At 40.2% G+C, this 26,962-nt stretch overlaps 1 protein-coding gene and 1 long non-coding RNA gene across 4 annotated transcripts in view; one reads left to right on the top strand and one right to left on the bottom strand.

Moving 5' to 3' along the window:
- The first annotated feature begins 1,251 nt into the window (after positions 1-1,251).
- Positions 1,252-26,962, top strand: part of LOC120862461 — a 56,981-nt gene continuing 31,270 nt past the window's right edge. The window contains exons 1-3 of one of the 2 annotated variants that reach the window (XR_005720775.1): positions 1,259-1,530; positions 4,321-4,398; positions 5,402-5,437. This is a non-coding gene — a long non-coding RNA (uncharacterized LOC120862461). Of the gene's footprint in view, positions 1,531-4,320; positions 4,399-5,401; positions 5,438-26,962 lie in introns of those variants that run through there. The other variant, XR_005720774.1, reaches the window with a different exon arrangement.
- The window catches only part of ROS1 (ROS proto-oncogene 1, receptor tyrosine kinase), a 125,288-nt gene continuing 112,285 nt past the window's right edge, over positions 13,960-26,962 (bottom strand). For both annotated transcript variants that reach the window (XM_040238425.1, XM_040238424.1), the window contains exons 43-44: positions 22,970-23,133; positions 13,960-17,133 (exon numbers count right to left, since the gene is read on the bottom strand). In XM_040238425.1, coding sequence (XP_040094359.1) covers positions 16,823-17,133; positions 22,970-23,133 — 475 coding nt within the window. In that variant the 3' untranslated portion in view covers positions 13,960-16,822. The remainder of the gene's footprint in view (positions 17,134-22,969; positions 23,134-26,962) is intronic.

The raw sequence follows: 26,962 nt of genomic DNA, 5'->3' as shown, positions 1-26,962 counted from the left end.
ACCCAGGCATCCAGGGGGCAGAGACTGCACTGTTACCCACAACAGTAACTGTTGATCCACTTCTGACTTGTCTTGAGATGCTCAACTTTGGGCTTACTTTCTCCTCCACAGAAGATGAAGAGGCAGGGCAGCAAAGACTGGCATTCTAGAATGTATAGAATCCCAGGTCTCAAAGGAAATATCACAGGACATTGTCCAGACTCCCACCTGCAGACCAGGCAACGAGATGCAGAGTCCCATTCATCTCTAGGAAGGACTTATTATTGCATCTCTTAGTAATTCATTTCAGTATTTTTAGCCTTCTTTGCTCTGAAGCTCTTCACACCCAACCTAACCAAGTCGTGTTAACCATGTTAGTCTGAGGTTTGGACACTGAAGCAATAACTAAAATTAACTTTGGACTTCTCTGTGATTTTTTAAATCCATGTTCCATTGGCATGAATCACCAGTGTATACAAGCATAAATAAAATGCATTCCCTTTCAGCGCACTTTTAAAAACTTGCCAATGAGTATACAGATGAAGACAGCAAGTGTGTTCTCTGCTGGACATCTTTTCCTAGTAGTCTCTTCCCTCTCTCAGAAGCTTTCCCTGAGCTCCACCTATGTTAGCACTCAAGATCTCTGATCAGAACCCGCAGGGAGCCTTTTCCCAGCCACAAGGTTCTGATTACTGAAGCCTCTCTCCTGAGCTGCATCTGACCTGAATATCAGGTTGCTGGTGAGGAGACTCATTCACTGGAACTGGCCTTCGGGGCAGTCCTGAACAGACCTTCCAGACTGACGAGCAGGGCTCCAGTGACCTGGCGTGTGGAACAGGCAGAGCAGCGCGCTTCCCTCCATGTTTTACGTTCCCAAAGTAGAAATGCAAGAAGTCCTGGGACTCCCATCGTTCAGATCTGCGTAATAGTTTCAGAGGGAACTTTGGTGAATTCGTAGCCCTAACTGACATTTTTTCAACATTCTTTTAGGCCTACCAGGTCATGTAAAGGATGAATTCTCATGCTTGTCTTGCTAGTATTCGTGAAACCGTGCAGACTAAAGGAGGCCCTAGTAGTTGAAAAAAAGACATTGAAGGAAAGGAGGGATGACAGGAGAAAGGTAACCATGATGTGTCTGCATATATTATACCCACTTGGGGGTCTCAAGGAGATGAGATTCTCCTCTAATCATCCCAGTTGGCACCGGTGTCGTCCTTACCCCCGGTTTTCCCTTTGCACTTGGCCTCCGCTGAGGGAGAGGTGACGAAAAGGGGAGAGACAGCTCTCCGCTACCAAGTAATCCTGTTGCCGATTGCCCTCTGGCTGAGAACTCAGTCACCCAACTGCAGGGAACTCTATCTGTTCTACTCCTCTGGTTTAATAGGAGTTGCCGTCTTGTCTCATTTCCCCTTTGAAGTTCTATTTCAATGCGTGGCAAATTCTAGCAATGACTTAAGATTGATTCAGGCCTGGATGGGAGGGAGGGCAGAGATGGTGGGTGTTGGGAACGCAGACTGCCTGACTGAAAGCTTCCCTTGCCACTCTTCCTGGGTAAGTACTGCATTTCTGTGCCCTTTCAAACTGGGGGAAACAACTCGTAAGGTAATTTTAACCTCCCATTTATTAATACTTAGAATCATAAATCCTGTGCTTATATGCAGGCACCCATATACCTTCCGTCGAAATAAACAAGCTTTTTTTTTTTTAAACACTTAGTGATTGGTTACTTCAGAGTTGGAGGAGATTTTTAAAAATAAAACTTAAGCTGCTTTCCATATGAATGCCATTTCCATAAGCTACATTTTTAAACATAACTCACCAGGTATCAAAGCATGGAGGAAAAATGGAAAGATACTTGAAAAGACTTTAAACGAAACCAGAAAACATAAGATTTCTTTATAAAATTGCTTTAACAATCTGTGGGTCATTTGCATGCCGATAATTCATGTTTTGATTCTATCTGTGAAAGTCTTTGCTCTATATTCCCTTCTTCCTTGCAAGAGTTTTAGGACTTATCATCATTCATTATTTGTTGCATATTTCTAAAATATGGACTAAGGGAAAAGCATCCTAAAGGCACTATCAGTTGCTCTCTGCACTTAACTGATGTTTTGACGTTTAAACAACAGGGTAAAGCAAACATAAATTTCATATTTCCTCATTGCCAGTTCTACTTCCTGTCGCATAAATAAATGAAACTCATAATACAAATACAGGATCCACACGATAGACATGCACAACACTCACACGAGAGAATGTGCTTATCTACAAATACCACATACGCACGCATGATAAAATCTATTTATCTACCAATACCTCACTAATGCAGGCCTAAAGAGAAATCAGAGACCCTATGCCCTCAGACAGACACAGACACAAATGATTATTCTCACTTGACAGACCAACTGTATCACTCTTTCCTTGTATTTCATTCCAGCCCCAGAGGGCTGGATCAGGAAAGAGACACTTGATAGCTGCTGTTTCCATGGTTGGAATATTTGTAAAGTTAACGCATAATCTGAAAGCAGAAGCTAATAAATTATAGGGTGCTAATTGGAGCTGGAACAGAGCTGTCAATCATGTTATCCTAAACACAGAGAGACCCTCATACCCTAAAAAGGCAAGGCAGCCTTCAGGAGGAGCGTGCAGTTGTCTCTAGCCTTGACCTCCGCCCCAGTGGAGACACTGCATCCAGGCAGAGCGGCCGATGAGAGTCAGCAGAGGTGATTCTGCTAATCCAAACTCACTTTAAGAAAACAGACAAATCCCCTTTGGGGGAAAAGAAGTAAATATTTGACTGAAGAATTAATGTTTAGGGAAACTTTGTTCAGAGCAATATATATAGTGAATTTACTGGAATAATTAATACTTTGGTAAAACATCATCCTCTATTTGGATTTTTTCACTTTATAACTTAACTCAGTAAGAGAAAAATCTACAGTTCTCCACACATGGTGTCATGTTCTATCTCAAATTACAGTGTTTCCAGGCATCTACCAGTGAACTCTTATGGAACTAAGCTCCTCTAAAACAGAAGCAACTTTCCTTTATCATATTGAATTCATTTGTTTCATCTAGAAAAACAACAGCAGCATATTTTCTGTTCCTTTGTTTTGTCCTTAGAATCTCCTAGTAAGCTGTAGTCCTACTTTTCTCCCAAAATTTCTAGTTCATTAAAGAGTGATTTTGTTCAAACTATCCTCCTCTGTCATTATCATTTCCATTTCCTATCAAAATTGTATAATAAGTATACAGTTGTCATTACCTATAAGAAGTTTAGGTGAAAGGTAGGCTAAAATTTGAAAAACAAAACTAAAATATTAACTTTTTATTTCTGATCAATAGTTGCAATGATCTAGTTACCACTTAGAGATTTTTACCAACATTTATTTAACGAGTACATAGTTTAGTCTATATATGTATTTATAGGTATACATCATATATGTATTTATAGCTTATAGATGTGCAAATAAATATATGTATTTATAGTCTATATATATATTTAGTAAAATACTCTATTTACCTCATAATTTGGAAGCTTCTTTAGAGTACTTCACATAAAAATAGCTTTCACTTAGGAAGAACAAATCAAGGATCTTAAAAATATAAACACACAATTGCTTAAAATATGCATTATAACTGATGAGAATGTCAGAACTTATTTATTTTTCTGCTAATTCTCATTATTACTGCTTTGCCCTTATTTTTGGCAACGATATTATTGGCCCTGGGCCAGTCATGGTATTATCAGGAAACAGGGTGGAAACCAAACAAAAAATAAAACTTTCTGTTACTGCTTTTTATTTTTCCTAGACACAATCCTATTTTTTTTTCCTTCTAGCACATTTTACCCACTATGTAATACATCTCAGAAAACAATAGGATGTTTTCTCATTTGGTAACAGCACTTTTTTTATTGTACCAACTTTTGGGGGGAATTTCTTGACGTATCTGGAAGGTCATTTCCATATATCTAAAGGTTCTGTATTACTTGTATTCTTCCACCTTGCTTTGTGAAGTGTGAAATCCTGCTTTTACCTCAGGCAATTTCTCCTCCACACTCAGAAACTGACAGAGGGCGTTGACAGATTTGGTAAGAAACACAAAGAACAGGGCTTATGATATTTGTTCCTCCTTGTTCAAAGGCTTCTTCTAAAAACACATTCTTGTACTTTTTGAAAGGAATAAGAAAAGAGTCTAGGGAAGTGTCAGACTTGTATCCTAAGGGAAAACCATGATACAGTCATATTCACTTGGGGTTGATGAGAAGGAAATTTTTATTCACAATTGTACACTTAACTGTTTCAAACTCTCTAATAAATTTTAAAAATTATAATATAGGCTCCATCATCTTTCACTGAAGTTTGGGACATCTGGGTATTTGATGTTTAAGGACTGAAAAAAATTTTAAATTCACCGGTAAGTTACTACCATCTCCTTTTCTTGGTTAGTATGTTTGTGATATAAGTTGTATTGAAACTATTTTAAATCAACTATACTCCAATAAAAAGATATAAAATGTATAAAAACCTGAAAAATAAATAAAGCTTCATTACCATAAAATACCAGGCTGCAGGCTAATACAGGCTTTGGGTCTCAGGAGACTGAGGTAGAAAGTACAGATTCCACTGACTCTCCATGTGTTACAGAACAACAACGAGGGCAAGACATTAAGTTAAAATTATACCACTTAATAATGTATGTTCTTTAGATCATGAAAGTTTCTGACTACATTTTCACTGCTACCTTAGAGTGCAAATTTAATTTTTGTCACTTCTTTATTAGAGGACTTTCTAATTTGAACTCAATTACACAAGCTTTATTCTCCTTCTTCTTACTTACTGTAAACAGAAAAGTTCTAAAAGTGACATTATAAAAAATGCTTTCCATGTTGTCTGCTCATTTCCTGATCTAGTTCTTATGCTTCCTAGCCCTCATGTCCATATGGATGCTCAGAATGAAGTTAGATCTGTCTTGTCACAGTTCCCAGGAGGACACCCCCCCAGCTCACCATCAGATGCTTTCAGCTCAAGGGTACATCATCATAACAATTCTATTAGACTGCTCCTCTGGGTTAGCATACTCAGCAATGTCTTTCTTATATTCTACAGAAGCTTCCTGGTAAATTCCTCCCTCCTGTGCTATTAGGAAACCTTCAACCTAACTACCCTCTCATCCGAATGCTATCAATTCTTTGACATCTCACTAAAATTCTCCCTCTTACACGAAGCCTTGTCCCCACACTAGACACAGTGCGTGGTCTCACCTGCATCAGAACTCTTGCTACCTAATGTCTATGCCGTGTATTTTCCATTTATTATTTAACATCTTGTGACACGAGTTCAGGATTTAAAAGGTTGCAATAACCCTAAAGATTAACTCATTCTCTCTTGACTTTAATGTTCTTTACCCCCTCAACTAGATATTCGGAGAAGGCAATGGCAACCCACTCCAATAGTCTTGCCTGGAGAGTCCCATGGGCAGAGGAGACTGGTAGGTTGCAGTCCATGGGGTCGTGAAGAGTCGGACACGACTGAGTGACTTCACTTTGACTTTTCACTTTCATGCATTGGAGAAGGAAATGGCAACCCACTCCAGTGTTCTTGCCTGGAGAATCCCAGGGACGGGGGAACCTGGTGGGCTGCCATCTGTGGGGTCACACAGAGTCGAACACGACTGAAGCGACTTAGCCGCAGCAGCAACTAGATATTAAGTACATTGAGCAGGTACCACCAACTCTTGTGAGAAAAATACACAGATTATCGCATTAATTGTTTTATTTTATTATGTGCAAAGCAATTTTAAAATATAGGTTCATCTAAGGTTTAACATACAAGTTGAAAAAAAGTAGTCTAAAAGCCTGCTTCAGTTAAAAAAAAAATCCTCTTAATAAAAGGAGTAGGGAGAGGTTCTGTCACTTTTAGGAGGCAATTAGTGTCCCAAGTGGCTCGGTGGTAAAGAATCTGCATGCTAATGCAGGAGAGGCAGGTTCGATTCCTGGGTCAAGAAGACCCCCTGCAGTAGGAAATGGCAACCCACTCCAGTGTTCTTGCCTGGAAAACCCCATGGACAGAGGAACCTGGTGGGCCACAGTCCATGGGGCCACAAGACTGAGAAAGGACTGAACGGCTGAGCACGCACGCATGCACACATCCTTTTTCTGTGCTTCTCTCCAGATCCTCAGTCTGGGTCTCCTGCTCAAGGACATCCCTTCAACAGTTGTCCTCTCTCTTCCTGCACCATTATTTCTCCCCCTCTACTGGATCATTTCCATTAATATAAAAACAGGCTGCAATATTTCCTGCCTTAAAAAAAAAAAGCAACCTTCTTTGATCCCATCTCCTTTTAGTTACTGGGCTTCCCTGGTAGCTCAGCTGGTAAAGAATACAGCTTCAATGCCAGAGACCCAGTTCGATCCCCAGCTTGGGAAGATTCCCTGGAGGAAGGCATGGCAACCTACTCCAGTATTCTTGCCTGGAGTATCCCATGGACAGAGGAGCCGGGCAGGCTACAGTCCATGGGGTTGCAAAGAGTCGGACATGACTGAGCAACTAAGCACATTACACAGCAAAGATGCTGCATCTGGCATGGCAGCTGCAATTGGAGTTGGTATTTGATTGACTCACGCTACACTATAGCTATTCTCCAGAGTCCACGTGGTTTTTTCAGGAGCTCTGGTGAAATAAAAGGAAATAAGACAGAAGCCATGAACACTGTGACCTTCTAACATAAATGCTGGTGCTAATCATTGTAATTCCCTGGGATCCTATTGTATTTTTAACTCACTGTATCAGCTAAGGGAGGGGAGAGAGGAGAGGCACAGTTCCACAGAGTTGTCTGGCCTTCCACACACCATGATGCATTTCACCCCACAGGTCCAAGATGCAGTGAGCCAACCACCAAGTATGTCAATCCCCATTACACATTTTAAAAAATTATTATCTATTTGGCTGCACTGGGTCTTCATTGCTTTGCATGGGTTTTCTCTAGGTTCTGCGAGTGGGGGCTACTCTTCATTGCAGTGCTCAGGTTTCTCGTTGCGGCGGCTTCTCACTGTGGAGCACGGGCTCTCGGCACACGAGCTTCGTTAATTGTGGCACACGGGCTTAGGTGCCCCGTGGCAGGTATGTGGGATCTTCCCTGATCAGGCATCAAACCTGTGTCGCCTGCATTGGGAGGCAGATTCTTCACTGCTAAGCCATCAGGGATGCCTGGCTCCCACCATTCAGTTCAGTTCAGTTCAGTCGCTCAGTTGTGTCCGACTCTTTGCCACCCCATGAATTGCAGCACGCCAGGCCTCCCTGTCCATCACCAACTCCTGGAGTTCACTCAGACTCACCTCCATCGAGTCAGTGATGCTATCCAGCCATCTCATCCTCTGTCGTCCCATTCTCCTCCTGCCCCCAATCCCTCCCAGCATCAGAGTCTTTTCCAATGAGTCAACTCTTCTCATGAGGTGGCCAAAGTACTGGAGCTTCAGCTTTAGCATCATTCCTTCCAAAGAAATCCCAGGGCTGATCTCCTTCAGAATGGACTGGTTGGATCTCCTTGCATTCCGAGGGACTCTCAAGAGTCTTCTCCAACACCACAGTTCAAAAGCATCAATTCTTTGGCGCTCAGCCTTCTTCACAGTCCAACTCTCACATCCTTACATGACCACAGGAAAAACCATAGCCTTGACTAGACGGCTCCCACCATTAGGTATTAGCTGATTCGTGTAGTTCCTTTGAGACGTAGTCTCTTCCTCCTCTATCAGATCCAGTCTATCCCAAGCCAGGCTAGTCTGGAATTTAACCTGGTTATCAAGTTGGTAGTGTTCAGGGGAGGTGTGTGCAGCTCCTGAGGGGGCCCACGTTTCTTGCTGTAGACAGGCCACAGGAGTATCTTCCTGTACAGAGTGCTGGCTCTAACATTAGAGCTGTGAGCCATCTTGACAAGCAGGGAGGGGTGAGAGGGGTCTGCTGAGCCAAATTCCTTGGGGGCATCCATCCAGTCTGTTTCCCCAGTCCGGATTTTCAGGGTCTTAGGTTTTCTCAACAGAGCTGCCTTGACCGATCAGGCCCACCTCTCTGGAGCTCTGTAATACTCACATGCAAGGATTGCCCCTTACTTGTGTTTGCTCTTACTTGACAGTTTATAAACGTCTCTTTTTAACCTATCAGAGACGTCCTCTAGCTCTCACACTTAGCCTTTATTTGTTACATAACCTTGATTTCTCATGATCCTTCTTCAAGGAATCAGGGCATCTTAATAATAGCCAGCCAGATCCAGTGTTCTCATAGACATTATCACCTCTGTGTCTTTCAAAGGCCTGAATCATCCCACCCTCCACAGGACATTTGTCTTATTCACCACTGGTGAAGTCCTTAGCCCTTGGAGCCCCCACTTTGTGCCCAGGACTGTCCACGCCCCACATATCCTTCATGATGAGGTCCTCTTAGCCCCCTGAGTGATGAGTGAGCCAGACCCCAAACCCCATCTTGCTCCCTGTTTTCTTTGGCTGTTCCTGCTACTATCTATATTAGTCAAGGGCCTCAAAGAAACAGATGTCAAGAGGAATAGATATGCAAATTATTTGTTGGGGCAAATGATTTGGTGGGATAAATGTTTGGGAAAGATAAAGGGAGGGAGAGAAAGAGTAGGTTAAAAAAAAAAAAAAAAGACCTTCAGATTGCAATTCAGGCCTGAAACCTGTTAAGAACAGAGAGTCAGGAGGGATGGATGAGGAGAGCCTGGAACTACGGTGCTGTTCTGGGTAGGTGTCAGCCAGACTGAGCGGGTGTCAGTCCCCAAGTCAGAATGGCCTGACAGTGGCCAAATAATGGCCAGATCAGGCAGGAATGGCCCATTTCTGGTACGCCCCTGTGTTCAGTCAGTGGCTGGAAATGGCCCACGGGAAGCATGACCTGGCATGAATGTCACAGTAGATCTGAAGGTACAGCAGCTGGACGTGTCAATTAGCCATGCTCCGCAAGGCAGGTTCTCTTGAAAGATGATCTAAACAGCACACCTCCGGGGACCACAGGGGACCATGTAATTTATGGTCTGAACAAGGTCACTTGTAAGTGTGAAATGAACATGGGTAATAATCCGGGAAAAAGGCGTAAACTGGGAGTATCCAGGCAAACTAAGACATATGGTCACCGTCACTGTCAATAATATTTGACACAGTTCATAATTCCATCCTTCTTCAAACACTGTGTTTATCTGACTTCCAGGATTCCACGGGCTCTTGATTTTCACGCTGCTTTTCTGACACCTCCTTCTCAGTCTTCTTTGCTAGTCTCTCCTCAGCTCCTGTATGTCTAAACATGGAAAGACTTTGGCTTCTGCCTTCAGCCCTTCTTTCTTATTTATCCTCACTGCTGGTGGAACTGGGCCAGTCTCGTGGCTAGTCCATGAGAGAACTCTGCAGCCAGCACCCCCTCCTTAATCCCGTCTCCCACTGCATATTCAGCCTCTCCCCTTAGGTCTCTAAGGATCCTCTCAATACGAACACATCCTAAACCGAACCTCTAATTGCCACCTCACCTCTCAAAATGAATCTTCTCTCCTTCGGTCTTCCCCATCTGATAAGCGGTAACTTAACGTTCCTCCCACTGCTCAGGTTAAAAACCTTAATCTTTTCTTCTCTGGTACTCTGTGTCTAATCCATCAGCAGAACCTTCAGAAGAAACATAGAATCAACCACTTTCTTCACTTTTACTGCTGTTTCATCTCCTCCCCTGCCAAGCCATCATCACCTCATGGTTAATCATCATAACTTTCTACCTGATTTTCCTATTTTCACCTCTCTGTCCCACCCTACTCTCTGTCCCTTCTTCACACAGGCTCTGAAAGAGTCTTTTAAAACCAAAGTCAAATCATGCATTTTGTATGTTCAGAACCCCCCAGTGTCTTCCCATCAGGTAAAAAGCCGAAGTCCATACAGTGGCCTGCATGATCTAACCCCCACTAGCACTCTCCTCTCCGTCCTTTCTATTGTTTTACTTGCTGTTGAGTTATATGAATTCTTTGTATATTTAGCCCACCAGGCGCCTCTGTCCATGGAAATCTCCAGGCAAGAATGCTGGAGTAGGGAGTGGGTAGCCTTTCCCTTCTCCAGGGGATTTCCCGACCCAGGGATCAAACCTGGGTCTCCTGCATTGCAGGCAGATTCTTTACTGTTTGAGCCACCAGGGAAGCCTAGGTTTGGGGTATTAGCCCTTTATCACATTTATAATTCCAATTATTTTCTCACATCCAGTAGATTGCTTTTTAATTTTGTTGTCTTTTTTTTTTTACTGTGCAAAAGCTTTTTATTTTTTATTTTATTATTTTTTTTACAATATTGTATTGGTTTTGCCATACATCATCATGAATCGACCACAGGTGTACATGTGTTTCTAATCCTGAACCCCCCTCCCACCTCCCTCTCCATACCATCCCTCTGGGTCATCCCAGTGCACCAGCCCCAAGCCTCCTGTATCCTGCATGGAACCTAGACTGGCGATTCATTTCTTATATGATATTATACATGTTTCAATGCCATTCTCCCAAATCATCCCACCCTCTCCCTCTCCCACAGAGTCCAAAAGGCTGTTCTATACATCTGTGTCTCTTTTGCTGTCTCGCATACAGGGTTATTGTTACCATCTTTCTAAATTCCATATATATGTGTTAGTATACTATATTGATGTTTTTCTTTCTGGCTTACTTTACTCTGTATAATCAGCTCCAGTTTCATCCACCTCATTAGAACTGATTCAAAGGTATTCTTTTTAATGGCTGAGTAATACTCCATTGTGTGTATGTACCATGGCTTTCTTATCCATTCATCTGCTGATGGACATCTAGGTTGCTTCCATGTCCTGGCTTTAAATAAACAGTGCTGCGATGAACATTGGGCTACACGTGTATCTCAGTTCTGGTTTCCTCGGTGTGTATGCCCAGCAGTGGGATTGCTGGGTCATAGGGCAGTTCTATTTCCAGTTTTTTAAGGGATCTCCACACTGTCCTCCATAGTGGCTGTACTGGTTTGCATTCCCACCAACAGTGTAGGAGGGTTCTGCGAGTGGGGGCTACTCTTCATTGCAGTGCTCAGGTTTCTCATTGCGGCGGCTTCTCACTGTGGAGCACGGGCTCTCGGCTCACAGGCTTCGTTAATTGTGGCACTCGGGCTTAGCTGCCCCGTGCCAGGTATGTGGGATCTTCCCCGACCAGGCATCGAACCTGTGTCCCCTGCATTGGCAGGCAGATTCTTCACTGCTAAGCCATCAGGGATGCCCCACACCCTCTCCAGCATTTATTGCTTGTAGACTTTTGGATCACAGCCATTCTGACTGGCATGAAATGGTACCTCATTGTGGTTTTGATTTGCATTTCTCTGATAATTTGCATTTCTCTGATAATGAGCATTTCTCTGATGTTGGGTATCTTTTCATGTGTTTGTTAGCCATCCGTATGTCTTCTTTGGAGAAATGTCTATTTAGTTCTTTGGCCCATTTTTTGATTGCATCATTTATTTTTCTGGAATTGAGCTGCAGGAGTTGCTTGTATATTTTTGAGATTAGTTGTTTGTCAGTTGCTTCATTTGCTATTATTTTCTCCCATTCCGAAGGCTGTCTTTTCACCTTGCTTACAGTTTCCTTTGTTGTGCAGAAGCTTTTAATTTTAATTAGGTCCCATTTGTTTACTTTTGCTTTTATTTCCAGTATTCTGGGAGATGGGTCATAGAGGATCCTGCTGTGATGTATGTCGGAGAGTGTTTTGCCTATGTTCTCCTCTAGGAGTTTTATAGTTTCTGGTCTTATGTTTAGATCTTTAATCCACTTTGAGTTTATTTTTGTGTATGGTGTTAGCTTTTTAGTTTGATGTAGTTCCATTTGTTCAATTTTGCTTTTGTTTTTGGTGTCAGATTCAAAACATCATTGCTAAGACATATGTCAAGGAACTTATCACCTATTTTCTTCTAGAAGCTTTAAGGTTTCAGGTCTTATATTTAAGCCTTTAATCCATTTTAAGTTAACTTTTGTTAACTAAAGGGAGTTGTATATAAGACAACAATCCAGTTTCGTTCCTTTGCATATGACTGTCCAATTTTCCCAGTGCCATTTATTGAAGGGACAGTCCTTTCCCCGTTGTACATTCTTGCCTCCATTTTTTGTCATAAATTAATTGACCATATATGCCTGTGTTTATTTCTGGCTTCTCTAGTCTCCGCCATTGATCTATGTTTCTGTTTTATATCAATACCACTACTATTTTAATTCTATAGCTTTATAATATAGTATGAAATCAGGAAACATGATTTTTCTAGCTTCCTTCTCCTTTCTCAAGATTGCTTTGGCTAATCAAGGTCTTTTTGTCTTCTTCAGTTTTTTTTTTAGTTAATGTCTTATAGTTTTCAAAATATAGCTCTTTCACTTCCTTGATTAGATTTATTCTTTTTGTTGCAATCATAAATGGGATTGTTTTCTTAATTTCTCTTTCTGATAGTTCATTATTAATGTAAAGTAAAGTGGCAGACTTTTGTGCTTTAATTTTGTATCCTGTAACTTGACTGAATTTATAGTTCTAATAGTCTTTTTATGGAGTCTTCAGAGTTTTCTATATATAATAGTATCTGCAACTAATGACAGTTTTACTTCTTTCTCAATTTCGATGGTTTTTATTTATTTTTCTTGCCTAATTACTCTGGCTAGTACTCCAATACTATTCTGAATAAAAGTGGAGAGAGTGGTCATCCCTGTCTTGTTTCTGACCTTAGAGGAAAAGGTTTCAACTTTTCACTGTCGATTATGATGTTAACTGAGTTTGTCATATACTGTCTTTATTATGTTGAGGTACATTCCCTCTATGCCCACTTTGCTGAGAGTTTTTAATCATAAATGGATGCTGAGTTTTGTCAAAAGCTTTTTCTACATCTACTGAGATGATCATATGATGTTTATCTGTCATTTTGTTAATGCAGTATATCACACTGACTCATTTGTGAATGTTTAAACCATCTTTGCACCCTGGAATAAAGCCCACTTGATCATGATGTATCATCCTTTTAAGGTATTGTCATACATACTTTTATTTTTTATTTACTATGTCTTCTCCCCCATCTAGAATGCTAGCGTGTAGCCACCATGAAGGCAGAGACTTAGCTTTGTTTATTGTTCTATCCCTAGCACCTATGCTTTCTGTGTAATAAACATTCAATAAATATTTATGAATGAATGAATCTACCTGGGAACACTAAACTACAGTGTATCCATCCTAAGGGGTTGTATGCAGTTATTAGAAAAACAAGGAATTTTTAATGATAAGAGAGAAAGCATGTGCAAAAAAGTCAGTGGGAAAAAAAAGAGAAATTAACCCAGCCATGAAAATAAGCTCACATTGAGGAAGAAAAAAAGAAACCTGAAAGGAAATATTCTGAGTTACATACAATGGCATTTGGGCTGTATATGTTGGCCCTTTGTTTCTTCTGGTTGTGAAGAAGCCTAGAAGGATTGCGATAGGTCTTCTAGTTTGGGCAACCCAGAGCCTTGATCAACTGTAAAAAGGAAAACTGAATGGGCTCCTCTTTACCAAAGAGAGAAAGTCAAAGGGAAGTCAAGGACAACTTAACACTTATGCCACATCCATAAGGCCATTCTGAGGATAAAAGGTGAGTTTACAATGAGGGAGAAAAATAATTTTTTGTCTTCTTTAATATCCTTTACCATCATTTCAAGGACTTTCAGCATTTCAGGCTCATCTAAGTCTGATCTGAAACTCAAAGCAGTCCACAAACTTCTGTAATATATCTAGGTCTCAGATAACTCAGAATCAAAAGCATTCTCATAAGTGTCCCTCTTGGCAATATACCAGTCTTCTGGCATCTCTATTATGAGCTAAAAGTGAAAACTTGTGAAATGTGTTGGAAAAAGATGATGAGAAAGCCAATTCACCCACTAAATATGAATACTTACTTTATACTAAAGATACAAAGGGTTAAAAGATACCACCTGAGTTTGGAAAGCTTGCAATTTATTCAAGTTAATAAAACACATAGAAATAAGGTAGAAATACCATACCACAATACCATAATTGCCAGTTAACAAGGCATAAAGACAAGAGCAGCAGTAATTCTGATAAGAAGGAGGGGAGGGAGTTAGAGACAAGCCTTTCCAACAAGTTGGAATATGAGCTGACCCTAAAGGATGTCCGGAATTTAGATAAGCAGAGAAGAATAGGTGAGAACATTCCAATAGGCCAGGGAAAACCAGGATGGGTAAGCAACACAGGATATCTGAGATCAAGGACAGGTTCTTTTCTCCAGGACATTTTGAATAAAGCATTTGCAGCAGAATTATAGCAACATATTAATGTTATCCAGGTAAATCTTTGTTCAACTGGCAACGTTAAAAAAAAGGTTTTCATTTTCAACTTAAATATTTTTCTTACAGACTGTTTTTTTTCCTTGAACAATTTAAAATTAAGGTTAGAGTTATTGATTGGCTTTGTATTGTTTTGTTTATACCAGTGATAACTTCTGCCTTTGGGAGCCATAGTTTCTCTCAAGTCTAATATTCCCAAGTCATTTTTGCAGATAAAAAAATTTATCAGTGAGATTTTATTCTTCTGTTAATTTTTAGTGAATAACACATTTTAACTAGTGCCGATTTTAGCTATAGCCAATTATTCCCTCTTGATTACAAAATCTAATTTTTCCAGAATAAACTTACAATTTTCAATATTATCAGCCATTTTTATTTTTATCAATTACTTTGATCTATAATAAATTTTCCTATGCAATTTCAGCCACTGTCTATTTTATGTTGTAGTAAATATTTTTACCAATATCATTTATTATGAATTATTTTTTAAAGTCTAATAATTTGCACTTATATCCTAGCTAAAGCATGATACTTTATGGGCTGTTTCTCCCCAGATATTCTGTAAATTTCTCTATTATCCAGATCGTAATGCAAGTGTATTGTACCGAAAATCCAATTCTTCTATACGTTTCTTTGTGCATTCCAAAATAAAGTTTCTGTATTACTTTGGCAGAGCAAAAGTCATAGATGCAAAAAAACAGAAGCTGACTCTGGCTGACTTAAAAGAAAAACACTTATTAAAAGGATATGGACATAAGTCACAGAATCCTTGGGAGGGCTTGAGAACCGAACTCAGAGGCTATGGAGCAGGGAACCCCTGCTAGAAAGCAGAGCAGAACCAAGCCCCCAGTCTGCCTGCCAGAGGCACCAGGCTCCAGGCTTGCTCTCCTGGCTCCCCTAGCCCTGGACGCTGCGTTGTGGGAGCCAGACTAACTCCACTTGCCACCATGACCAGGCATGACTCACCGGAGTCCCTGTTTCTTTGCTTCCTTCTCTCTCAATTAGAAGCCTGTGGTGGGTGTGTCTGCGTGGTGAGGGCTGGGGTCACTGCCTGCCTTCGTTGCATGAGATCTTAGAGAAGCAAATGGAACATGGCTGCCCATCTGAAGATAAAGGCAGAGGAACTCCGCAGCAGGGGAAGGGGTGTCACATGGTGGGCCAAAGAAAGAATGATCAGCACCCATTAAAGAGTCTGACGATCAGAGGGAAAACATTCTGCCTTGTTCAGTGGATACTAGGTGCGATAGAGTGGCCATAAATCCTGGACCTTGACTTGGGGGCTGTTCACCACAGAACAAACACACTGACCTCCCTGCGTACCTCACCATACAGCCTGTCATCTCTGCAAGTTCTCAGGCAGTGGACAAATTTAAAAATGAACTAAATGATCCAAAGCGGAAATGGATCCATATTCTGCTTCCACAATAGTTTTTAGCAAATGTTATTAGTATAATCAAAGTATTTTTTGTGTCTTGTGAACACTCTGTATGCTGCAACTAAATAACACATGGAATACTTTCACTAGATCTGTTGTTAGAACGCTTGAGGCTTTCAGATTTAAATGGGTAACTGCAAAGAATGACTGGCTTTAAATCAGTGTTTTCCTGAAGCAATTTTTAAATAGTTCTCATTTAGGTGCTTATTATTTTGTATGGTTGCTGAAAATCATATAGCTTGAATTAACATGATATTATCATTTATATTTAATTTTAAGGACAATTTCATAGTAAATGTAATCTTAAGTATTTTATGTAGAAAATAGATATGGCAAATAAAAATCTCTATATTAGCTAATTTCTATAATATCAATAGCACACAAATCACAGAGTCATTTGTATATGATCCAAAGATCATGGAATGCTAAACTTTAGGACATAGAGATCTTCATGGTCCTCTTTGCAATATGATTGAAACTGCTGTTCCAAGACTCCAAAAACAAAATATTTTAGAGTAGTCATTAAGGACAACATTGTATTGTATTAATAGCTTTCTTTATGACTCGTGTCTTAGGTGCTGGTTCCTTCTGTATATGTACAGTTATTTAGTCATTTTCTTTATCCTGCTTGGGATAATCTGTAATTCACTTGGCCCCCTGAGCATACTTGTTCTCCTCCTCCAGGTCTTTGAATGTACGTGTTTTTTTCCTAAGATTTTTCTCTTAGAGCCCAGACTGAAGGGTGGGAAGTGGCCTAAGGAACCTCAGGGCAAAGAATCACAGTTTCATTTCCAGACTCATTAGTCTTTCTAAGCTTTTCAAATGCTCAGAGGTTCACCACAGAATTCTGCTCAAGGTTAGACTGTTGGTATGGAGATTGTCTCAACCTAAACCAAATGGCTCCTAGAACCAAAATTAGAATACAGGAACTTTCCGATGTTAATATGGAGTCACAGACCACCACGCCACAACATCTATCACTCTACTAGGTTTTCTTTCAGTGACCACTTAATGGGAGGAGTGTTTATCTCAACCCTGCATGTCCCAAACAGAGCTATTAATCAAACCCATCTCCATATCCACTGTGAGTGAGGCAGGCATAGTTGAGGCCTTCAGGCTTGCCAGGAGGGCAGTAAGCCACTTGTTTTTCTTGGCAGATAGCTATGTCTGCTTGTGGTTCCTTCTCTTCTTTCCTCAGACCACAAGATTCAGATTCCTTAGAGCCTAGAGGACCCTCAGAATTGGTTTCACCTTGTCTGCATTCTGTAGCAAGTACCATGTAGTTTAACCCTTCTTGGTTCTTGGTTTCCATTAAAGCAACTGACGTAACGTCATCTGAATTCAAACAAATTGGATGACCATCTTCATCTGTGAAAAAAATACAAACATTATTCTAGCATCTATTTGGTTTCCTGTATTTGTAATATCCAGGCTCTATGAAAATTAGAAAAACACCAGCCGTGCTCATTGGTTCAGTAAACATTTATGATGGCCACTGAGGGAACACAAAGATAAAAGACATGTTCCCTGTCCTTGATACTACTTCAGTCTAGTAGGCAAGGAGAAGTAATAAAATGTGATGGGAGGTTACGTGTGCTTACGTAAGAAAGGGATACACGAAGCAGTAAGAGCGTATAGAGGTAACTCTGCATAACAGGTGACACAGGTCTGGTCTTTGTGACAGGAATTAAGTGGCCCTAGGATAGCCCTTTTTGTATAAAGTGCTTACCCTTTCATCTTGCCACATTGGCTAAAATATCTACCTTTAAAGATGTACTTTTTTAGGTCAAGGAATTCAATCATTTATTAAGCTAATATTTATTGCCTGCATACTGCATACCAGGCTGTGTCCTAGGTATTGATGATATAGCAGTGCACGAAACACATTTGTTGCTATTTGGGGTTTACACTCTAATGGGGGGATACAGACAATAAACTAGTGGGCAACTAAATCTATGTCAGGTGGCAATAAACACTGATATGAAATATAATCATAATAATTGTTATTAATACTTATAGAGTGCTAATTACATAGCAGGCACTATTCTAAGCTATATGCACATATTAACTCATTCTTCCCCTATTAAGTAAGTACTGGCACTATCTGCATTCAACACATGAGGAAATTGAGGACACAGAGCTTAATACTTTGCCCAAGGTCACACAACTAGAATTTGAACCCAAACTGTCTGGCTCTAGTCAGTCCTCGTGTTCACCTCCCCAAGCAGAGAGAGGAGCTGCCGTGCTGTGTGCAGAGGAGGTGGTGGGCAGTGTGCCCTACAGGAGTGCTTGAGAGGGACTGACTCCAGACACACATGTGTGAGGTGGGCATGCCTGCAGAAAAACGGATAGTCAGAGGGAAATCTGACCTTCTTCACAACTGTGCTCATATTATTTTGTCTTTCTTTACTTAAAGGCTGACCTTACTTAGAAACGTATAAGAATTCTACTGAAACCTAATAGCAGAGCTTCTGAAACATTCCACAAAATTCTAGGGAATCTACAAGATAAACATTCAAATGTATATTGTAGGAATTATTTGTTTTTTATTCATGTTTTCCAGTCCCTGAGTGTTACTGCCTGGATGAAAAGTTTACAGTCAGAAATATAACTGTGCTTTCATACAGCATCACATTTTACAAATCAGAAACATTTCAGTCAATAGATGAAGGTCCCTCCCTTTCTCCTAATGACACTTCCAGCACAAGTGTCCAAATATGGGGTGAGACCAGTCTGGCTGCCAAGCTTCTGTGTATACCCCAGGCTGGATTTATTTGGAATGCATTTAAATTGAAATATCGGAAAAATTGAAATAATTTCAAGGGATGAAGGGAAGCACCATTGCACCTGTTTATTCCCTGATGGAATTTAATGGATCTACCTATTAACCAGGGCTTCCCCAGTGGTTCAGGGGTAAAGAATCTGCCTGCAATGCAGGAGACACAGGAGACACGGTTTTGATCCCTGGGTCAGGAAGATCCCCTGGAGGAGGGCGTGGCAACCCACTCCAGTATTTTTGCCTGGAGAATCCCCATGGACAGGGAAGCCTGGTGGGCTAACAGTCCATCGGATCCCAAAGAGTCAGACATGACTGAGTGACTTAGCACGCATGCACACACCTATTACCAAGTTCCAAATCTGAACTGCAAAGCTTATTTTATTATAAAAACATATAAATCATTGTTCTTGCTCTGTCTCAGTAGGTGTTTATTTCGTTTTTCAAGCCCTCCCTACTGCTGAATAACACAGAGGCCAGGCTGCAGGCTCTTTGGTATCATTCCATGTTCCTCTTCATTATTCCAACATCATTCTAGTATATTTCAAACCATGTGAATAGTCAGTTTTTCTAAAACATCTCCCCCATAAAAATAAGCTTATCAGATGTTGAGTTTGGTTAGTGCCTATGTGCTGAATATCTATGGAAGAATCCAACTGTTACGATTATTGTCACTATGTACTGATAGCCATTGAGAAATACACAAGAATAACTTGTTATGCATGAAAATAGCAATAAAAATATCAAAAAATGATAGGAAGAAATAGGATTAAATTACCCAGTGGCCCAGATTATTGAGGAAATTAGGATGATATTCCTGAAGGGCTTAAAGAAATTAGATTAAAGTAGTTTAAAATTTCAACAAAAACATATGCTTATAACATAGGTCTAGGTACTCAACATTATCAGCTGCTTCACTGCCATACCTTTGGCTCATTAAATAGATTATTGGGAAATATGATTTAATTTTTTTGCCTACATTGGAAAAAAATTCTTTTCCATAAGGCAAATAAATTCTATTTTTACAAATTCTGGTGCAATATGTCAAAGAAAAATCATTAGCTCACTATTTCATCACTTCATAGTACTTAGGACAATATTTAGTAACTTGACCCTGGCAAGCTTTCAGCAATGAGTACATCTTATTGCATAAGGAATTTATGAGAGATGGGGCGGGTTGTTTATTTTGATTTAAAAACTACTGAATAGAAAACTTGCAGGTCCTTAGAGCAAAGATCCTGAGCAAAGATGGCATGCACTTGGCAACCCTTGGTTTAAGAGGGAAATATTAAAATAAAGGCTTCCAAGTAAGACAGGGTATTTACAGACGAGACATATGCCGGCTGACTGGCTATGTTTAGAACAGCAGAGGAGCATTTAGATTTGTTTCCTGTAGAACTCTCTGGGACTGATGAGGTGATGTTTACACAAATGTTTGGATGAAGTCACTGGGATATTTTTACTAGATGCCCAGATATGTTACTAATCTTCTCTCTATCCCCTCTCCACCCCATTAGGTCAGTAGGGCCATAGCATAGGCATGGTATTATTGCTCCCTTAATCCTAATGCCCCCCCTCCCTTTTTTTTTTTTTTTCCAAAAAAGTCCTCCCAGTGGCTTTACTTGTCTTCTTATATATCTCTGACAATAACAAAGAAGACTTCTTACTGTTTTGTTAAATACATCCACCAGTCTGCAAAACAGCAAACTATTATTAAACACATTCTTTTACTTAAAAGTTAATTAAGTTTAAGCTTGCCTTAAAGTGACTGTTCTATGATTTCTATCCTTTGCAAATATTCAAACTCTGCTTTTCATTCTATTTCTTCTCGCTTCTCTGTTACTTTTGTTCAGTCACATGCCAATTATCAAAAAACGTTGGTGATCCCCATATATCTTTCCATTCCTTATGGTCACGATTTACATTTGTTGTTGATTTCAGAATGTGAATTTCTCTTGTTACCAAAATCATAAATCTGTCATGGCACAGACTTGTTCCTAAAAAATTATTAGAGTTTGATTATATTCCCTGTTAACCTCTTCCAGTATCTGTCATGGCACAGACTTGTTCCTAAAAAATTATTAGAGTTTGATTATATTCCCTGTTAACCTCTTCCTTATTCTGCCTAGTTATGTCTGCTTCTCTATTTTTAAAAAATATCCTTTAGAATTTTAATTCAGTCTGTCAACAGCTTGGCTCCTCAATAAATTAGATATAACCAGGAAAGATTATTATATCTTTTCTAGCAGGCCAAAAGTAGCAAATTCTTTCACTACCCCTAGCTATGCAGAACGCTAAAGATAACAAAGTTTCCTTGCCTTTGCTACCACTCTGTGAAGGCTGAGAATAAAGGCTCTAGAATGGAATCCTGCTCCAGCCCTATTCAGCAGGATGACCATGGGCAAGTTACTAACCTCAGTCTTTTCATCTGTAAAATGGTAATATTATAACGCCTACTTCATAGGGCTATTGTAAGGATTTAATGAGTTAAACAGCACAAGTGGTATACTCAAAAGTGCTGAAATAAAGTTACATAATATTGCAATTAAAAGCCATTCATTAAAAGGGGGTTGTCCTTTATAGTTACCGTGAGCAGTTTGGTACTTACAGCTTCATAGATGAACTAGGTAATGCTGCTGCTAAGTTGCTTCAGTCGTGTCCGACTCTGCGACCCCATAGACAGCAGCCCACCAGGCTTCGCCGTCCCTGGGATTCTTCAGGCAAGAACACTGGAGTGGGTTGCCATTTCCTTCTCCAATGCATGAAAGTGCTACATGGTAAAAAGATTTCTGAAAGGGTTCATGGAGACATCTGGTAGACCCTAAGGTAAAGCTAAGCTTTCAGGTCTTTCTAACACCCATTATGGCAGCCTTTGCTATTTTTTTTTTTTACAAAAGTCTGTACATATTAGAAGGAAAGGCTTTTGTGAGCAGAGTTGAATTTTGAAATATAACACAAGTCAACTGTAAATTCCTCATATCCCCACAGAACTCTTTTTCTCTGCAGCATTTGACCACTCCTGACTCTGTGAATCTCTCTCTTTATGATTTCCATGACAACTTTCCCTTCCCATTCTGACTTCTCTCAGTGCCCACCAAGAAAATCAGTCTTCTGTCTTCTACTACTGACACTCAGAATCATCAGCTCAGCTTCATGATGAGATAGCAGGTAGCGCCAATGTGAGATTATTAACAAGGCTTATTCTGAGGAGGATCGGGATGTATGCTCAAAGCACATCTCTTTCCAAATTTTCGCTTAGCTGTTCATGTTAAAGAAGTGTCATCTGCAGAAGAATCTTATCTGCATTCATGTCATGGATCGAAATTTACTCAAAATGTGTAGTTAGAAACACTGCAGACAAGACAAGCAGATAGTCATCCTGGGCTTCTTATTTTTCCCTGCTATTATTACTCAAGTGCATCACTCAAGGTGAAGGTCTCACTGTAGAGAGATGCCTCCAGGGCAACAATCAGCCATTGTATAATCAATCAGTGTTGAGCCAAGAGGCTTAATTTCTGAGGGATTCTGAGTCATGGTCCCTCTTGCCAGGTTTATTTCTCAGCAAGAATGTTTGCATTTGAAAAAAAAAGGGAAAAAGTCCTGTGAACTTTTAACTATGGGATAGAGTTTAAAAACAGCTGGAAAGGATCATTTTAAAATTTATTTTTCTGCAGCCAATTAAGCAAATGTATTATAAATCTGTCTTTGGAAATGAATTAAGTGATTATTGTGTTTAATATCAAAATACTGAAGTGGAATTACACTATGAGTATGACCCACAACAATAATCCCAGCAAACTAACTAGGCAATTTGAAGTACTAGATTAGATACATACACATAGATGGCTTTTAAAAACACAGTATTAATGCAAAAAGGAAGAAAAGAAGCATGGTATAGCACTAAAGTATCCATGCATACAATACACATTTTGTAGAAAACATACAAATTAACAGAGACACATTAAATGGCTACCTGGCAGGTAGAGAGAGGAACTAGAGCAGAAGAGGAATATGGAAATAAGGGGCTAAACAAACAAATGAAAGAGAAACCCTGCATAGACCAATCCTGATAATGTACCTGCAACTGTAATTAACTCAACTCTGCCACTGAGGTCCAAATTGGCATGAGAAGTGGAGAATGAAGAGAACAGGCCTCATGAAAATATAGTCTAACGTGTTAATTCTCTTTCTTACTATCTTAGGTTATAAATCCAGGGGCCATATCATTATTCTTTTTTTTTTTAATGTAATGAACAAACCAAAATTACTTTCAAAGAGGAGGATAATAAATACTTAATTATGAGGATGGTGCTGGTATATTATTCCTCCTGTGCACTGTAAGATGTCTTCCAGGTATATCCCATTTTGACCTTGTTCAGTTAACACTGGAGAGAAAACCCAGAAATTCTGAAGAAGAATCAAACTTACCTTCAAAGCCTTCATTTATGACCCCACTGGGGTTTGCTTCTCCTCTGCATTGAGAAATACTATTTAAGGAAAGATTTCTGAATAACTGAAGCTGTTCTTGAACTTTGTGGAAAGTGGGTCTTTGGTCAGGTTCTTGAGCCCAGCACTGGGTCATTAAATTCCACCTGGATATATGAGTAAAGACATGAAAGTAAATGGTGACTGGATGTCATTAGGTAGCCATTGCCGATAACCTGGGTAAGGTCATTTCAGACGGAAAATAATCTGAGTTATTGCCAGTTTTCCACAATTAATATAACTGAGCCAGAACAAAAGCTTTTGTTTCTTATTTATTTAATTTGTTGTTGTTTAGTTGCTCAGTCGAGTCTGACTCTTTTGCAGCCCCACAGACTGTGGCCCGCCAGGTGCCTCTGTCCGTAGGATTTCCCAGGCAGGAATACATTTCCTTCTCCAGGGGATTTTCCTGACCCAGGAGTCAAACCTATGTCTCCTGTACTGCAGGAAGATTCTTTAACCGCTGAGCCACGGGTCAAGAAGATAACAGTTGCTGACAATATAACCACCTTTATTAGAAAACACCTTCCTTCTGAAAGGCCAACATTTAACAGTTATTAATCAAATAAATAGATAAATAAACGGTTAGAAAATGTTTACCAAACCAATAAGAAAACCAACAGCTATACAAATTATTGAAGAAGCTGAGATTAAATTTTACATTTATACATTGATATCTGAAACAAAATCTAAGATATACTCCAAGCCACACAGATATTTACTGGCAGAACCAGAGGCAGAAATCAGATCCTGTTCTTCACTGTCAGTTTAATTAAGATGCTCAGTTTCCCTGGCCATAAATAGCTGGTTGTTTAATATTACCTTTTCCTTAATGATTGTCTAAGACATGTCTGTGCAGAACTCTCAATGAGTGTTCATTCATTCATTCAGCAAAGATCTGTTGGACACATTATATATGAGCAGGATATCAGGAGCAAGAGATGTGGCAGTGTGGCTCCTGTCCTCATATGATATATGAAGCACATATAAGTGAAAATGAAGTTGCTCAGTCGTGTCCAACTCTTTGCGACCCCATGGACTGCAGCCTATCAGGCTCCTCAGTCCATGGAATTTTCCAGGCAAGAGTACTGGAGTGGGTTGCCATTAGGGTGGCAAAATTTACCCACTACAATTCACAGGAACAGGGGGGAAACGTAGCTCTTTTGATGGCTTTGTAACTGATTCACAAAGCCCCACCCAGCAGAAGAAAATTAACTTCATTTAGAACAATGCCAGTTATAAACTAGTCTGTTCTGAAAACCACTCTTTTTGGGTAATCCTTGGTCTTTTATGGCTAATAACGCGCTATCTCTTATCTTCAGGCCATTCCTACTCCCTCTGTCTTCCTCTCCAAGGTGGTGTCAGGATTTGCATGAGCTGTACCGGCCAGTGAAGGATGCTTTGGGCCCCACTGTGCCCTGCAGGCCTTCTCTAGTCTCAGAGTGGAATGATGAGGAATTCCCTAAGGAGCGACTGGTCTGGTCCATCCTGCAGGCATCGACTGCTATCTGCAATCCATGATCTCTTTACCTGCTGTTTTGGTCCTTCGCAGGGAACTGGGCCTCCCATTTCTCTCTCTAGCTGCAGGCCTCTCTGAGACTGCATCACATCCTACATCTGCTGACAAGGCTCAGGGAAACCTTTCCTGTTTCTGCAGCATGCCTACAGGATGCTCCCTAGCCAAAGTTCTAGCTTTCAACAAAATGTTCACTTTACACAGGGAAACAAAGGAGGCTTGGAAGTACAAGCTACATGTTCTCTGTCTGGACATGCAGTCCCTATTCAGGATGCTGAGTGTCCCTGTCAATGCAGGGGGTCCCATGCTCAGGGATCTCCTTGCCATCCTGCCATACTGGGAGGAGTAGGCAGTTGCTCCCTGTGTTTGGTGACACCTCATCTAACTGAAGCCTACAGAGGTTTCAGGACCTAAATATCCAACATCTTCACCCTCTTACCTTGTCAAGGTTTTATCTTCCTACCCTTGTCCAGGGCTTAGAAGCAGTGGAGTTTCTCTTCTTGTTTATTAGATTATATAGAATTATAGGTTTAGTAGCTCAAAGTTGCCATTTAGCAAACTAACAAGGAACTAAAGGATTCTACATAAGCCTCTCTCTGCTCTAAGCAGAGAGACTGCTCCAAGTCTGCTGACTCACTAAAAAGGTCAAGTACCTGCTCTCCTCTTTCACTCTCTGGAGCTAGAAGGCTGACTAGGGGCAGAGAGAGAAAGACTAATAAAGAAACATAAACTGGGAAGTGTTTAAAAATTTTAGTACTACCATATCAACAGATAAATATATAATTAAAAATTATAAGTTCTAAAAATGGTACTAGAGAAAACAAATGTGAATGCTAATTAGGGATGGAACATTTTTGGTTAAGTTGCTTATAGAAGAACTTCTGCAGAGGTGGCATTTAAGCCAATTAACTCTATAGAAAAATAAGATGCTAGCCATGGGAACTGGGTGGGGATGAAAATCAGGGAACACACTAGAGGAGGCAAAAGCATGTGTAAATTCCTAACTTTGGAAAGAACTTGGCACATTTTAGAATATGAAAGACAGCCAGTATAGCTGTAGAGCAGTCACTGAGGGAGAGAGTATGAGATGAGGCCAGAGAGGAAGGCGAGATCACAAAGGTCAAAGATCAGCCTAGGCGCTAGATTTGATGCAACACAATGGAAGCTGTCAAAATTTTTAAGGGAGCATGATCTTTACATTTTTAAAGGATGACTCTAGCTGATATATATGGAGAATTGATTGTAGAGGGGCAAGTTGGAAGCAAGGAATTTATTAAAGAAGACTAGGTGGAAAATCCCATGGATGGAGGAGCCTGGTAGGCTGCAGTCCATGTTGCAAAGAGTCGGACATGACTGAGCGACTTTACTTTCACTTTTTACTTTCATTCATTGGAGAAGGAAATGGCAACCCACTCCAGTGTTCTTGCCTGGAGAACCCCAGGGACGGGGGAGCCTGGTGGGCTGCCGTCTATGGGGTCGCACAGAGTCAGACATGACTGAAGTGACTTAGCAGCAGCAGCAGCAGGTGAGAAACGATGGTAGTTTGGACTAAAGCAGTGACAATGGAGTGAAAATACATTCAATCTCTAGGTGACAATGACCCAGAAACCATCATAGGTACTGGTTGAATAGTAATATCTGTATGTGGCACAAAAATTCCACTTCCATCTCTTTTATTTCTTGACAAGCACCTCATGTCAGTGTTAATGTCAGAGTATTGTATAGAAACCTAATATTGATCTTTTTCGGTATCGATCTGATGACTTTTCATTTATATTACAATTTACATTCTGGATATAGAGTACTGAGCATGGCTGTATTTTTTATAGATTAAACTCATCACTAAGAACCTAATCCTTTACATATTGCTTTATAATCTTTGGCATTTAGCAACAGGAATGAAACAAATAACTCAAAGAAGGACAATTCAACTCTGAAATAATATCATGTAACTGATACCCGATCATGGAATTTAAACCAATTTTAAAACAGAATCTTAATGACAAACCTAAGGGTAGACTTCTAGGGTGGTGCTACCAGTAAAGAATCCACCTGCTAATGTAGGAGGCACAAGAGATGCAGGTCGGGAAGGTTCTGTGGAGTAGGAAATGACAACCCCCTCCAGTATTCTTGCCTGGAAAACTCCATGGACTGGTGGGCTACAGTCTGTGGGCCAAAGAAAGTCGGACACAACTGAATGACCAGCACACAGGTGAAAGGAGAAAGTAAAGTGTAACTTGCCATAGGAAACCTAACCTCTTCTAAAAACAAAGTTGTAATTCTGAGATATTATCAAAGGATACGTTGAATGTCTCAAGACTTGTCATATTTCAATTATGAAGTTTTTATTTATAATCCACTTCATTCTACAAAGCATTCAGGACACTTAATGAAGATGATAGAGTGAGAAGGAAAGAGGAAAA

The sequence above is a fragment of the Oryx dammah genome, unplaced genomic scaffold (assembly GCF_014754425.2).
Source record: "Oryx dammah isolate SB20612 unplaced genomic scaffold, SCBI_Odam_1.1 HiC_scaffold_4, whole genome shotgun sequence".
In the NCBI taxonomy this organism is placed as follows: domain Eukaryota; kingdom Metazoa; phylum Chordata; class Mammalia; order Artiodactyla; family Bovidae; genus Oryx; species Oryx dammah.
Note: the sequence above shows the minus strand (reverse complement) of the source record. Positions and strands in the feature narration are given on the sequence as shown.